Source organism: Leuresthes tenuis, unplaced genomic scaffold (assembly GCF_036924035.1).
Source record: "Leuresthes tenuis unplaced genomic scaffold, fLeuTen1.0.hap1 SCAF_2, whole genome shotgun sequence".
NCBI lineage: Eukaryota > Metazoa > Chordata > Actinopteri > Atheriniformes > Atherinopsidae > Leuresthes > Leuresthes tenuis.
In genome coordinates this window covers 23,928,965-23,945,531 of record NW_027325356.1, presented here as the reverse complement: position 1 = coordinate 23,945,531, position 16,567 = coordinate 23,928,965, and the positions used below count along the sequence as shown (strand labels likewise).

At 38.5% G+C, this 16,567-nt stretch overlaps 1 protein-coding gene across 1 annotated transcript in view; it reads right to left on the bottom strand.

The window, feature by feature from the left end:
- Positions 1 to 16,277, bottom strand: part of gpc6a (glypican 6a) — a 129,694-nt gene extending 113,417 nt beyond the window's left edge. The window contains exon 1 of the mRNA XM_072380756.1: positions 15,848 to 16,277. Within this exon, the coding sequence (XP_072236857.1) occupies positions 15,848 to 16,052 (205 nt within the window). The 5' untranslated portion in view covers positions 16,053 to 16,277. The remainder of the gene's footprint in view (positions 1 to 15,847) is intronic.
- Positions 16,278 to 16,567: the final 290 nt, after the last annotated feature.

Here is a 16,567-nt window from a genome sequence, read left to right as displayed (position 1 = left end):
TATTGAAGTCAAGAGAGAAAAAATCATGAAAAAAAAGATGCAATGCAGTGAATTAAATTAATTTCTCCTGAGCGTGGAAACATCTATTGTACTCTTTCCTGAAACAATTTACTAGACAGAGCCCACATGAGCCAAGTTTATACAGTATACAGTGCAAGTAACCCACATTTAGGCTGAGATCAGGCTCCATTTTTATCTGTTTTTAGGATATCATCCACAGCAAAGCCATGCTCAATAACTGGGAAGCACCATCTTGAGTTAATCACTTTTATCATCATTGATCTAGCACCAGCTTCCTGTTCCAGTCTTATTCAGAGCTGCCTCTGGAATATTGCCTTTTCACTCCTTTTATAGCGCTACTGCCACAAAGCACCAATGTGCACATAGACTCATTGCTTTCAAATGAGGGCACAGACCTAAAACAGACCCAATAGGTCTCCTATGATAGTCATTACTCAATTAATTTTAAGGCTGATTCACTTCAAGTCATTACTTCCTTTCCGATATGCCAACAGGAATATTGATATCTGGCACACACAGTGCGAAAGCATGGCCCAACTAAACCAGAAGTCCAAGAAGCCACTGGATTCAAAAAACACTGTGACAGTTACGCTTTTATACATTATTCTATCTTGATGTGAATAAACCTTGATTTATTTTAAGATATATGTGAATAATGAATACAGCACAGAATCTATTTAAATACTAACTTGTTTTTTTCAAGTCTACAGTAACATTCATGTCACAATGCTGTTACATTGTCAGCTTCCCAAAAGAGACCGACTCATTGCACAAAAATGTGTCAGAAATTCATGTGTCAGTGCTTCCCACACTTTTCAAATCATTTAAGCAACTTTGATTTACAAGAAAGAACAAAAACACCTTGTGAAAAATCCAGCAACCGTTTGAACACACCTTAATTAAGCTATTTTTTTATGTGTATGGAAGATTGGCCCCTTCCCTGCTGCTGCCACAGAGAAGTAAGACCTTGCACCAATCAATTACTGAAATGATTGTAACACGGGCAAACTTAGGGGCAGTTCATTTGACCAAGCAGAGGTTGAAATAGACTTGACAGGAGTCTGTTTAGTGAGTGGCTGAAAGAACATGAAGCAACATAACAGCTGACAAGGATGTGAATGTGAGTTGAATAATAAATACCTTCCCGTTGCTTCTTATGTAATCATTTGTGATGTAAATATAACTTTAAATGCACATGCAAATGAAGCTGGTACAGGCAGGCAGACATGGCTACTCCCAGTGCGCGTGGAAAAGCAAGGCTTTTCAACACTCTATTGAGCTCTAAAGTTGACCAGAGGAACAAAAGACCAGCAGCACAAAGGATGTCACTGTCAAGAAATTGGGAATCCTGAAGGGGGAGGATGAGGAGATAGTGCTAGTTGAAAACCTACCACCATCACACAATGACTGATCACCACAGTGGAGGGGTCAAAACACTTAAAAACCGATGACCTCTGCTGTGGATGTGTGTGTGTGTGTGTGTGTGTGTGTGGGGGGGGGGGGGGGGGGGGGGGGGGTAAACCGGTAAAACCTTTTTACGTTCTACACATACCTCAAGCAAAAGATGAAGATGCCCATACACCCACGCAAGTGTCATAGCAGTGCTTTATTTTATCCCACACCTTCTGTGAATTAATGTTCATCCAAAGCATAATTAGAAAATCATTAAGGATGTTTTCATGAAAAATATATATTTTTTAATAAACCAGACTTTCTTTGAAAAGTTAGTTTCATAACAAAATGTATGGAGAAACAGAACAGGATAAACATAAACACACCTCAACGCTGAGAATTTCTGCAAATGATACTCTGTGACAGTACAGGTCATTTTTCTTCCCCACCCCCTCTTTTTACTAAATGGCTCAAGCCAAGTTCAGCACACTGGACAGTAATTGGTAAAAGGCTGCATGAGCCACATGTCCCTGTAAAAGGTTGACACCTCTATCTTTGAGATCTATTGACTCAGGTACAGCTTAGGCCGTCTCTCACATCTGGGCCGTGACTGTCCTTTCTTTGTTTGGGCTGAAGCACATTTATTGGCCCTTTTATTCAGCTGACATGACCTAGATTAGAGGGCAATCACATTCACAAATAGGATTAAAGGTTGTTGAAAGATGAACTGTATGAACAGATAGTAATATTACATGAAAAGGAAAAAAAAGATTACTTTGAGCCAAAAGTGTCACAGTGGTGAGCTTAATATCCCAGATGATGTGTTAAAAATTAGCATAATGACAGATTCCTGCAATCAAAGGCAATCTGGACGTAATGGAGCATAATTTTCATCTAAACCATATTTAAAATGCAAAGCAAAAGTAGGCTACCAACTGCTGAATGATTATCTGGGTAAATCTCGCTTTCTATGATAAACTACATCATATATTCAATCAATTCTTGCTACTCATTCTACTCAAACATGAAGAATACAACGTGACTGCCAGACTCTCGCAAATTAATGCAAAGCTAAAGCACTGCTCATATTGAAATGACTAGGGAGAAATTATCTTTGGCACTTTCAAAATATCTTGCATTCAGTGAGGGGAATTTGATTCATGTCAAACATCTTGCTTTCTTTAGCAGGACATGCGCAATGCTATGAGCAAGCTTTGAAAAACTGAAATCATTGAGGTGAAACTGTTAACAGATTTAAGCTTGGTTAAACTGTGCTGAAATTAGCTGAAACCATCAAAGATACTGACTGTCTATAAGTAACAGTAAACGTGCAGTAATTTCAACATCTGAGTCATTGTTCATGTCATGACTAAAAGCTTTTCTTCGTTAGACATTGTTGGGAAATGCCATCTTTGAGCTTCAAAGAAAGGGTTGTGTGGTGAACTAACACTTCTAGTTTATACCAGCATTTTTCAAAACAAGGCATGAAATTATGAAATTTCTTTTTTACCAGTATGAGCCGATATTATTACTAAGTAGTGGAATCCAGTGTAGAATTTTACAGTTTCAGCAACAAGCTAAGCTGTAGTTGCTTGCAACTTCTCCTCACTGTTGTCAACTTAGGTGTTACGTTTTATACAAAAAGAAAAAAAAATTAAATGAAATTAGCAATCTTTTCTCATTACAATGACCACACCAAATTTTTATTTTTGTTGTTGTGATTTTATATGACAAAGATAGTCAAGGAGCTAACTGAGCCCCAATATTCTTCACTTTATTATTGAAATTAAGAAAAAAAAAACAATTAGTACACATTTGCGTGCAAACAGGAACAATAAACAGTGTCTTTTCTATTACCTATTAAACCCAGTAGGATTATTGATGATAATCTATAACTATGATGGATCGACTTGTGAAATGATGCACCTTCGAGAGTTTTCATAGGCGAGTTTATACATCTTTTCTAAGGTGTTATTACTTGTCAACAGAAATCCACAAGCTGGAAGAAAACCCAATTTACTGTGTTAAATCACATCTGTCTGCATGTTAAAGTGGGAAAAATGAATCAAGCTCGATTGATCTTACTGCTGCTCTGCCATCTGGATCTCCTCTCCATCACCCAAATCACCCGCTTTCAACTATTTCCACCGGGGCGTGAGACCCAAATTGAATATGTCCAAACAAGATGACACAGATAATTCCCACAATTGCTCCAGCCATATGCTGCTATACTTGGAGACGGCTAAAAAAACTTTCAAATAACTTTGCAGTTGGAAAATTCTATGACAGTAATGCACTGATAAATATTCGGCACAGTGAAAGGTGTGAGGCAGAAAAGTCAGGCTTAATGCACTGAAAATAATCAGACATTTCGTTAAGTTCATAACTGTGCGGCGCTTTTGGCAATCTCATGTCTCTCATGTCCCCTTTTAAGCCTGATGAACAGCGTGCCTGAAACATGACAGCAGTGTGGGTGTTATTAAACACATCTTTTTGTTTTTTTGTTATCTCTTGCTTCCATTAATGTCAACTGAAAGCATGGCTAAAAGATAATAAGACGACAGAGGAGTTAATTGCATTTACATTACATTCAGCGTGTCTTTATTTAAGAGGTGTTTTTACTTTGACGTGACACAATATGGATGTTTTGTGTAAGCAAAACTCCCAAAGAGCTAAATAATTATGTCTACTCTTTTTCTCCATCTTCCCCGAATATTCATTGCTGAATTTACTGATCAGTGATAAGAACTGGGACCATTTCCATTTTCTAACAATGGCAGATCTGCACAGGCCAGGTTTCATACTAAAAAAAGCAGTCTGGCTAAATGAGAAGCTATTATTGAGTTAGAAATATGAAAAAGCAATATCTTCAACTGTAAGAAATGGGCTTGATGCTGAGACCCTAATTCATATGCAAAAAGAAAAGTTTATTCTCATTCACAAAAATACCAAACTCCTTACAAGCAGCATGATTATAAAATATTTGGTAAGCTAGTAAAACTCTTTGATAAATGTTGTGAATACCACAATAATGGTTAACAATTAAAAACAGAATGATTAGTCTCATCCATCAGTGAGGGAATAAGTGCTATGTGTTGAGGATATAACACCATGTCAATCTACATTAGGTTTGACTTGATTTGAATTGATGGGATCTGAAAATTGTAAGCATCACTCATATACAAGTCAGAAAATGACAACCAAAGTCATTTTCAAAACAAACTAAAGTTAGGGTTTTATAAAAACCCATCATTCTCATGGAAGACTCAATATTATCTGGATCCAGCAGTGTGAGACTGCTGTCGTAAATGTCAATGATAAACCATCAAGTCACAAGTCAAGCCTTTGTTTTTGAGAGGAGCTCATGGCAATGAGCTTCTTTCATGCATACTCTCTATTAAAGCAGACCTGAAATACGCTGAACAGCAACAGACCTCTGTCATTATTTTCTGTCTGTGACCAATTCTTCAAATCACAATTACACCTGAGTCTGAGGTGAACGCTGTATGAAGAATTAAGAACATCTATCCATCCATTTTTTATACCCGCTTAATCCGTCGGATCCAGGCAAGAGGCGGGGTACACCCTGGACAGGTCGCCAGTCCGAATTAAGAACATAATGAATTCCTAAATTACTGCCATGGGAAGATGTGCTGTATATGGCCTTGCAAGTCATTTCTGAATCATACAGGGAAAATCCCAGACTAGTCAGAGCTTATTTGTACCCTCTCCTTATCTTTATGTTTAAAAGTTCATTAAAGTATAAGAGTTGGAGCATCAATGTCATATCAAACTGTTAAATTCAGCAGGAAAAGTCTTCTAATTCTAATATCAACTTCCTTGACTGAATGATGGAAATGCAAGCTATGTGGGAGTTAATTCATTAATATTTCACTATAGTGGGAATCCATTTATTACTTACTGTGATTAACCTAACATGCTTTTTCTGCATTAAATATTTCTCAAGGACATATGATGCACGTTTACAGAAACGTCTTCTTTGACTACGCTGGAGTAGCTTTACATTCAAAGATCTTAGTTTGAAAGCACTACGTTGTTCTCTTGTCATTGTGGGGATGTACACAAGCTGTATAATACCTACAGTAATTCAAACAAAACAAAAAAATCAAGTCATACAGGTTCAAGTCCAAAACAGATCCAGAGAAACAGAAAGGCAAGCCCGAGCACAGGCAAAAATCAAGATCACAGCGATCGTTCTCTGTTTGGTAAATATTTAGCAAACTGGCTGCTTAATGTGTGAAAGAACAGGGGATGTTGTCTTTAGATAACAAACAATATATATTTAAGAAAATTTTTCATATCTATGTTAAATGGTGTTAAAACATTACACAGTTCAGTGCATTTGCTTAAAACCAGTTCATAGAAACATCTGTGGTTTACATTTCTTTTTTGCATCTTTTCATAAGGTTGCTTCAGGATGCCCAAGTGGATGGAAACCCAGCTGATGTGAGACTGAATAAAACTACCGGCAGAAGATAAACACGAACGTGAATGCACACCTTCCAGAAACTAGCTGCAGCCTTACCTTCTAACTCTGACGTTAACAGAAATTACTTAAATATAACTAGGTCTATTAAATGGTCTCGCTGGATTTAATTTATAAGTTGCCCATGATTTCCATCTTCTGTCAGGGTAAGTGTTTGTACTGCACGTGTTGTGTTTCAGTTGATCATGATAAATCACTGACATCACTGAAATGAATCATCTAGAAGGAAGTCCCTCTGGTCTTGAAAAAGTTTGGTCGAAACTATTCTACTAATGTACTCCGTCTCAGAGTGTCAGTGCAGTTCATCACACTTGCTTGATATTAGAAGGTAGGAGGGAAGAGAAAGACACATACGGTGAGGTTAAAGCCTTACTCTCCTTCTCTGGATTCATCATGTTAACTGGTGCATGACTCAGTCCTAAACACAACAGCTGGTGGTCTGAAGAGCCTGAAGTAAAGCCCCGGGGTATGAGATGACCAGCCCACTCATTTACCAGCAGCTTACACAGGGGACAGGAAACAGCAGGTTTCTGGGAGCAAAAGATGAGGCTGGCTTCTTTTCAGATTCCTGCACCCTGCAGCAGCCAAAAGAACAAGGATGTGCCAAGTATCACATCACCACATGGTTCTTCTAACACATAAAGAAGTAAAAGGATTCAAAAGATGTAAACACTGGACAAAGGCTCAATAAGATGTCAATCTCAATAAGCCTCACCAAAATGACTGCGCCTCTGTTGAAACGGGCCAAATAAAACTGAAACACTGAAGGCTGGATACATTCTTTCTCAAGCTTCATCCACATTTCTCCTACAAAAGAATTTCAAGCTGGCCTCTCCTGACATTAAGGTTATACCATATGAGGTTGTCACATTTGTCATAAGGCAAGGCTCCCCTGGAGATGCATTATGTGGCCCCATTCAAGTCAGCGGTGTGAGCCTTGTGAGCCTGGACATCTTTTCCACAACACTGCTCCACATTTTCATACGCAACAAGCAGAGGTGATTCAAATGATCTGTTGTTTCATCCCTGCCGTACTTCCTTAGTTCCAGATGAATGCTTATGTCATTAACACGTTGCGGGTTTTACATCCGAAGTGACTAGTTTGCAGCCAATTTTTTTAAAAAGAAAAGGATAAAACTTAAATGACGCTGTGCTATATTACATGCAAAATACAGACAGCTACACAGAAATGCCATTATGAAATAGTAGCAGTTAACAGCAGTTACCAGCAAAACCATTATCATAAGGTTTATTTTTCTTCTTTTTTTGCACCAGCTTAAGATTTTTGAAACTTTTTTTTAAAAATCTGAAAAATTCAAACCATCTTTTAGCTTTCCCTCTCTGATACTGTCAATGTTTTACATGTAATGTGCATTCTTAGCAGGAAATGATTAAAAAAAATCTATTTTTGTCTGTCACATTTCACATAAACAGAAATAATTTGAAAATAATACAATGAACGGTTAAGGAACATAGAACAGACCTATAAAACGTACCTGTGCGTCGTTACATCCCCTAAGCCATTTTGCTGCAAAGCCTATTATTTAATGTTATAATTAAAGCCCACAAATGTAACCCAGGGTTAAGATCAGCCCTTTAAGTTTTTGCATTAACATGAATATAATAAGGATCTCCAATTAGTCTTTCCACCTCAAAGCCACGGACGAAATCACATTAAACTCGGTCATGAACTTCTGTAATTAGCACAAATTTCCTAATTTACAACTGCCGTGACATACTTTCCTTGCATGTCTTGTTCTGGCAAATAACTACTGCCTTTTGAAAACACAATTTACATCAAATCCTCAGGAGCATTGCAAGGTTGGCACATTTTCAATTGTTTTGTTGCTTGGTGAGCCACAATTATCCATTTACTTGAGTGATACACAGATGTAGTTAAGACTTGTTAAGACTTCTGAAATGCTTTTAAGTTAAGCTGCGAGATAATATTAGGGTTGTTACTGTAGTCCTGCTTTCAGCTGTGAGGGTGAACATGTGGCAAAGGTGAACCATATATTTCTACAGTTGTTCTGTGATGGACTGGTGACCTGTCCTGGATGTACCCTGCCCCTTGGCCTCTGACAGCAGGGTTACAGGCTCCAGTCCCCATCCCCACAACCCTGAACAGGATGAGGTATGTACAGAATCAGAAAATATGAGTCTGAACAAGACTCAGTAGCATTAGACATACAGCTTACAGTAAGCCCAAAACTCTTTTATTAATCATTAAATTCTAGAAGAATAACATAAACTGAACCTCACAAAGGATAAGCAGCTATGTATCTGTTTTTTTTTCACATACCCATGTATTCACATTTATTCATTTTCATTTATTGCTGACTTATGCTTAAAGTTCAAAGTCAGTGTTAAAAAGAAACACAAGCATCCTCAAATAAATAGCCACCTTTTATAATCGTGATTTCACCATCAGTCGAAATAATTGTAATAATGACTTATGTCACTATTGTGCAGCCATAGTCTCATCGTAGCTGCTGGGTATGTTACACATACACTGTATTTCAGTAAAGCGCTTCATGATAAATATGAAAAACTGCCCAATAAGGTCCAACGACTGTGCATGAGCTATTTGCCACTTAAATGACCATCGGAGATGTAGTGGCAGTCAAGAGAATGCATGAAATACATAGATTTGCAGCCAGAAGCTGATTTATTTACTAAATGAAGAGCTGATCAGGTTCTCATTGCCTGATACTACAGGTTGTGGAGTAAATGGTAAATCCTCAACATATATGTAGCACCTCTGTAGTACCTTTGTCTTGGTTCGGTGTGCATAAAACCTTTCGTTGTTCCTCTGTGCTTTTTTAGGGCTTTACTGTTGTGGACAACAAACACTTGAAAAAAGTATCTTCAGCGCTTCAGTGGCATGTCCTGTTATTTCTAAAAATGTGACCAACCTTATTGTTTTCTTTTAACTTAGTCACTGAACAAAGTCTTTGAAAAAGATGATGCAACGTTCACATCAAATCAGGCTTGACAGGTAAAAGCACTCGAACATTGTTCTGGGTCAACCAGAAAGAAATACACGTGTGTTGCATCAGGTCTGAATGGGCTTGACTGAACAGGCTAAAGCTCTGTTCTTTTTTTATCCTTTCTGATATCATTATTGTTTTAAGCAGTTCTATGTGATAAAACAACGTTTTGTTGTTTTAAGAAGCAATATTTCTCCAACCCTTGCTTTGTATTTCAACTGCTAGAAAAAAACGAGTCAATGATGTTAGAGTATCCATTTTTTGTAGTTTTTCACCATTCAATGACAAGAACATCAAAATATCTAAGAGTTCAGAGAGATAATCATCTGTGGCATTGTTCCATAGAAAAAAAAGTCTGGCTGCTGGAGCACCTACAATATTGATTTGGATGCATCAAAACCCTGCCGCGGCTTTGCTTTAGTGAAACCACTGAGGCCTTTCAGGGGGTACAAACAGTCAATGTTTCTTCGACACAACAACAGTGTCATAGTCAAGTCTGTGATGCCAATGACACCACTGTTTTCTCCATGCTGTTTTCTCCATGTCTCCATGATGTTGACAGCATCCGATGTTGCCATGACATTTTTGGTAAACCATGTTTATTTATACTTAATGCTTGTTTACTTCAAGTCTCTGAGGGTTGATTTATTCAGCAAATCACCTCAGCCATGTGCACTTATCTGTGTCTGAAAAACAAAAATAAAAAGTCCCCAGTGTGAAATGCATTTGCATCCTTGACACCTTGATATGATACACCCATGTGAGTTTTCCCACAGCACTGAGTGGCTTTCATCTATCTGAGCCCTATTGCTGGTGTCAGGCTTGGGACTTCTATTCAGAGGCTTTCCACCAGAGGCAAAAAGCTCTGTGGGCAAAAGACTGACTGTAGTAATAAACATGGAGTTGTCTAACATGCACAGTAAATAATACAAGGAAAACCACAAATGCTTGCCTGGCTGAAGGGTGAGGAGGTGTTTTCTGTGCAATAAACAATATACTTTAAAAGGCTCTAAGTCAAATACAAAGCATCTCTTCTGCATTAGTAAGGAAGGCAGCTTGTACAATACTGAATAAATGCTCACTATTTCCCCGTGTGAACAATTATATGACAATGTGACCCCCTCAACATCAATAACATTCCTGCAGCCCTAGTGACAGAGAAATCCCAGAGGAGTCTTTCCCCAGTGGAGGAGTGCTGCATGGGACCTTTCCTCTTGTTTCTTGAGAGTTTTTCCTCTCTGTAATATATTCATAAAAGAAGGACTACTAAATGGTTTTCTTTTCTAAATAAGTGCAAAAGCTTGTAATACTTCCAAGCAGCACAAATACAGAGTCTGATCACTAATCCCTTATGTTCAGATGGATTGTTTTCTACCTGACTCCTTATTTGTACCCCAGAGCTCATCCAATCTCACAATGCTACCACTCAAGTCATAATTTCAACACTTGGTTAGTCAAGGATGCTCTCATATGCCTAAATGTTCCCGCCTACAGGGAAAGTTTGTTTCACTTCTTATTTTCTTTGCTCGCTCCTCTAATCCCTAAACATAGAATCACATCCTTCTTTTAACTTTTTATTTTCTAGTTCCTCACAACGCTTGACAGGGTAGAGATTCTTAATCCCCCCCCCCCTATTACTGATTTAGGCCAGCAGTTGATTGAAAACTGGAAAAAGTGCTTCAGCTGTCTCCTACGCTATCCGGAGGCTTTTCACACTACTTAGAAAGCACCATACATGGTGCTGAGGATGGTTCGGGGATGCTTGGAGACTGTGCATTTCAGGCTTGAATGCCTGTAGAGGGTAAACAGATTCTTCAGATCAGGACAACTGTCAGACATTCTCTTTTAGTGGATCTGAAGAGAACCACAAGAGGATTTGCATTCAAGCTCATTTGGATGTGCCATGCACACAAACTGTCTCCCGCAATGACAAACAAAGCACTTTTGTCATTTTCTATCACAACAGAGATGCAATGCAAAAGAAAGGCTCGCAAAGTGAGGCTAAACTGCAGCAAAGAAAAGCACACACACACACACTTACACACACAAAGCCTAATCTCCCTCACATCTCATTAACTGTTCTCTCTGAAGATGTATACAGGCTGGCGAGAGACTTGTTTCCAATTTGGCAGAGCCGAGAGCATCTTAATGGGCTTTGAAAAAAAGAAGCCCCTCAGAAATTTTATATGAATGTTTACTGGGCAAGGGCTTTGACAGTGGTATTCCCACACTTTGCTAAATGTCATTAGTCACTGATGTCATTCAATTATTTAGTGATTACATATGAAATTGCTGTCAAATTTATTTTGCATACTCACCCTACAGGTTATACAAATTGAAAACAAACCAGTGGCACAACAAGAATGCTGACAACATACTTTTACGACAGAATTAGGAATTGTGATGACAGAAGAGTCTCACAATTTCTGTGCTTTTCTTGTGTTGTCTAAAATTCCAGTTATAGGCACTGAGGTTGTCTGTGAGTACTGGCACAGAATTGTCCAAATACCTTCAACTGTACAAACGTGATTTTTGCTCAGTATATACATATAGATAATCTCTCTCTCTCTCTCTCTCTCTCTATATATATATATATATATATATATATATATATATATATATATATATATATAGCTTATTTATTTATATTTCAGTTTACTGCTAAAATATATTCATATCTTAATTTTCTTGAATAATTTGTTGTTACTATTAATTAAATTCCAGGGTCTATCTTAAACTTGCTATGCCTGTCCAGTAAATACTCCATGAGATAATCTTTTAATTATTATACAGATATTAATTAAGTGTTGTAAAATGGTTTATTTCAAGAGCTATAGAGAAGTCTATGTCAAGAAATACAAACGATATAAACTGCACGGCACACAAAAGCTTTATAAGGGGCCAAGCATCCATTTAAATATAAGCAGCAAAGATCTTTGTTGGGTTGTGTTTGATGGAATTGGGGAAGTGTAAGGATGTACGACTTGCAAAGCTGCAAACATGCAAGCACAGATCACAGCAATAAACATTGAGAGAGGAAACATATAGAACTCACACGAGGAAAAAATATGGTGTATTTTATAACAGCCTATAACTGTTCTGTTAAGAGAACTCAAATGAAATTTCCATGGATCAACCCCAAAGCTGGTTGTTATTCTTGAGAAAGGAAATATAAGACTCGGGCAACGCACTAATAGGAACCCCAACGCATCGAACGGTTTTATTTGAAAGCCATAGCAAAGAGCAGAGTCCACCCATGAGAATCCCAGCTGCTCTCTCTAAGAAGATGTTGATATTAACTGGGAAGCCTCGGAGAACGAGCATCGTGGCAGGCCTGACTGAAACATTCAGGCACATCTGTGTTTATGAACAAAGGGCTGACAATCAAGCAATGTGTGCTCGGCACTATATCGAACATCTCACACACAAGCATGGGGGTGATCTACTTTATAACACACAAGGCTGATGACGGTGCATCAGCAACATGGACACGAGAGTGGAGGAATCACAAGCTCAGTCTGGTGGAGTTAAATGAAGGTATTTTTTCTGTGTGATACAGTACAGTACTGTATACTGTATTTTCAGCACCTCCTTTTTTGCAAACAATCTTCACACTTTTCTCTGTATGAAAACTAGGGCTGGTGAGATTTTTCTCACTGGGCTCCACCTCTCCTTACTCCGATGCTGTAAACCAGCTGAACAAGTCCTTCAGCTAAAAGAGACACTGCCATCCCGCAATCAATGAAGTGGTTGACCTCTGTTGAAGTTGGCCAACTCAGTCAGTTTACTTATTGTCTGCATCAGTGCCAAATAGTTATTTGAATCCAAGAATAAAATTATAAAAGATGACAATTTGCCAACACAGCAAGTGATATGAGAAGTGATACTGCTGAATCTCTTCAGGGCAAAGACGCACACTAATGCTGACTGTCTAAAAGGCAGCAAAATACCCCACACCAAATGTCTCTTCTGCACATCGCCGTGCTATTGGTAATTATGGAAGGTTATTATTAGCCAAGCTACTCCGTCATTAAAAAAGTGCATAAACTACTGTCAAACAATTTCAAAGACATAGATGAAAAAAATAGAAAAAGCCTGAAAGAATAATTACCAAGCAGCCTCATATAATTCTTGAAATATTAATTTGAAGTTTCTGCTCTGATGGATTTCCAATTTCTTTAAGTTCTGGATAAGTTTTGCAACCCTTGAGCCCATGAGACACCTCCAGTCACCGCTTTAGATATTAGCTGTGTGGATGGAGGAAAAATGCCTCTTTCTCAAAAAAAAAGTGAAATTGCATTGCATTTATATAAACTTATCTCCATTTGTCACCTGTACAATAATTAAATAATGAAACTCATCTGGTCAGCGGCAAAGAACTGTAAAATAATTAGCTTATGTTAATGAGAGCTTACAACCAGAGGTACTAACCTTTACAGATGTATTAAACCTCTATGTTTTGTAGCCAGAGGCATATCAGTGGCACGGCAAAGCAAATAATGGAGGCATGATTGCTAACGTAACACATGCAGTTATTCACACGTTTGTATATGCATACCTAATAAGTGATAATTGAGTGCTTTACTGTTCCATCTCCTGAGGCCCATATCTAATAAAAACTCTTGTATTCATATGGAGATTGTTTGAGGACAATAAATTACACATAATGTATGTGCTGTACAGACATTGTGAAAAAAAAGAGTCAGTCACAGCCTTCAAAACATCTTGATCGGTAATACAGCCAACTGACTTTTTTGCCTGGACTTTTTAAATTCCAGGCAGAGGAGAAACATTGTGCAAGATAAAACTCTGCATAATCAAGTAAAGCCAAGTCCACGTATTTCAAACTTACTTATAGAAACTATTTGACATAGTCTGAATTCTTCTTGTGATAAATGGAGCCCGTCCAGTGGCGGTGTGGAGGCCAACAAAAGCTCTGTGGTCAAATACTGGAAGCACTTCATGATTTTTACTCCCCTAAGAGCTGTCAAAGTAAATAAGAGCAGTTGCACAAACATCCAAGTTCTGCCTTGGATTGCATGATTATAATCAAACATGACTGAATGAATTACATAAATCATCATATAACCAAAAAAGTTCACTGTTTGATATAGTACTAAGAAATGACACGTAGGACTATTTAACATCTCTGACCTCTGCGCAAAGCTGGGTTCAGTCATAACTTTGGATTCCAGCTGACAAAAGAGAAATAGGGCACTGTGTCCGTTTAGTATCCTGTCATCGAAGACCGAAATGAACAATAGAAAAAAAAAAGGAAGGAGCAGTTTCAAAAAGTGTATCATGCAAATGCCGAGGAAAAGACAAAACGCCCTGCATTTGAATAATTCTGACAACATTTTCTGATATTTTCATTTAAGTGGTCTGCTGAGTTCTTCTAACGTGAAAAGGAGCACAGTTTGCAACTGGAGCGCAGGCAGTACAGCTACAACATTTTATATTTTTGGTTGTGTGAGTATTTCAATCAAACTTGTTGTTATAACAAGAGGAAAAACAAGAGGAAAAAACATATGTCAAAGAAACACACACGCGCGAGAGCATGCGATACAGACAGCCACAGATGCACACACATGTTCAACCACTGACAATGCTACCACATTCCCATCATGGCATAACCACGTTAAAACCAGAAAAGGCAGATCTATGATCAATTCTGCCTGATGCTGCCAATTACCAAAACAACATCTTTATTTTGTCTGTAAGAGACAACAGAGGCATTAACTTCAGGCCCCTCTGCTTCTCCTCTTTGCTCTCATGAAGCAGACTATGTTTACTGACTAATCTCTTTTCTTGCTTCGACCATAAATGTGATTAGCTCCACACAAGAGATAATAAAACCCCATATCTCCGCTGTTGAAAAGAGCATGAATTAAAAACCAGGCTGTAGCCTTGAGGAATATCTAAATGGAAAAAAAAAAACACAGCAAAAGAAGCAATTCATGTTGAGTGCATACAGCCCCCTACTGGTAAACACCATTCACTTTTTAGCCAAATCCAAGACAACAAGCTCCATGATCTTCTGTTGAATATGAGCAACAGGTATTCCGAAACACATTGTGTGCCACTGTTACCGAGTCAGTTTTTCACTGGCTGAAAAGCTCTATTTCAAAATGATGTGCAGTAGGGCTGATTGCAGCATATTAAGGTGTCACAGATTACAAAAGTTAGATTTTTGTATCAATTCTGGGTAAAGTTACCTCTTTAGGCGCATGACATATTATTTTAAGGCTCAAAAAGGCTTAAAAAGAGGAAAAGTGGAAGCAGGTTTTTAGCCAGTTCTGTGTACATTTAGTTTAACTGCTATTATTGAACTGAACTTGGCCTCGAAAACATAAAATGTATGACACCTAAAAGAAATGCTTACACTGCATTGATGATTATTCCACACGGTGATGAGCTACACCGATGATACTTTTGCGCAGGTGGATCACTTCAGATATATTTTAGATGTCAAATCCAGTTTTTGGTGTCAACTTAGAGGATCAGTTAAATTCAGCTTGCAATGACTCATGACTGATCAATGAGAAAATTCAGATGATAATGATGGACTTTTGCAAACTGCAAATTAGTGGCTATAAACAGCTATAGCTCCTTTTTTATGCCTACAATTGCATGCAGAGGACTTATAGCACTTTGTGCAGTCTGCATTAGCTGTAATGCACAGATTTATTTCAAGCAAAGGCTTCACAAAGTCGATCACATCAAACGGGACACTGCACAAAATATACTGTTCATGAAGACTTGATGGATCTGTTTGAATCTTAACATACAGCATGATTTAACGCAGGAGCAATTATGTTCAAAGATTTAAGAAATATCACACATTTCATTGTCAATTTGTTTAATTTATGGGGGAGATCAGACGTGACACGTGGTGTTTGGGGGCGAAACGCAGCGATTAGGTGTTAGTGTCGCCTACCTGATATTTCCTGAAGAGGTACATTGAGAAGGCTGAATCCTTTAGCGTTATAAGCTTGTCTAACCTCGCTACAGCTCCGCGCTTTGCTTTCACCAGCAGATGATAGGGACAGCACCGACAGAGTACATAAGGCGACTTGCAGTCTCCACATCGCATACATCAGTGAAATCCTGGGTGATGTTTCACAGAGAAATAAAAGCTCCATCAGAATAAAAGAAATCCAAAGGGCTGGTTAAAAGATTTCTCCAATGAGCGCGATGTTTGATGTTGATAAAGGGAGAAAAAGATCACTCCTCACTTTAGATACTGATGCGTCCACCACATCGTCCCTCTGACAAGAGGAAAGACGAGTCCGACTGCTCCAAGCTTGAACAAATCCTTAAGAAGAAGCTACCTGGTGCTCAGCGTGTCAATAACTTCTCCCGCACACACAGCTGCCCCGTGCGCTTATGACAGTGAGGGGGAAGCGAAATGCAAAGGAGACGCACGCTGCACAGTGGGCAGAGCGCACAAGGGCAGGGCAAAACATGAAATGGAGTGACTGCGACTTCAGCAGCTTGCATCCAGGGGCGCGCACTGTCCTCTGCCTTTATGCATTCACGGTAATGCTCTACTATTGCGCGTTGGCGCTCATACAGAGATGCTGGATCCGTGGTGTGGGTGGAGTATAAGAACAGATTGACCACACTCAATTTATTTTGTTTTTATGTTTGCTCAAAC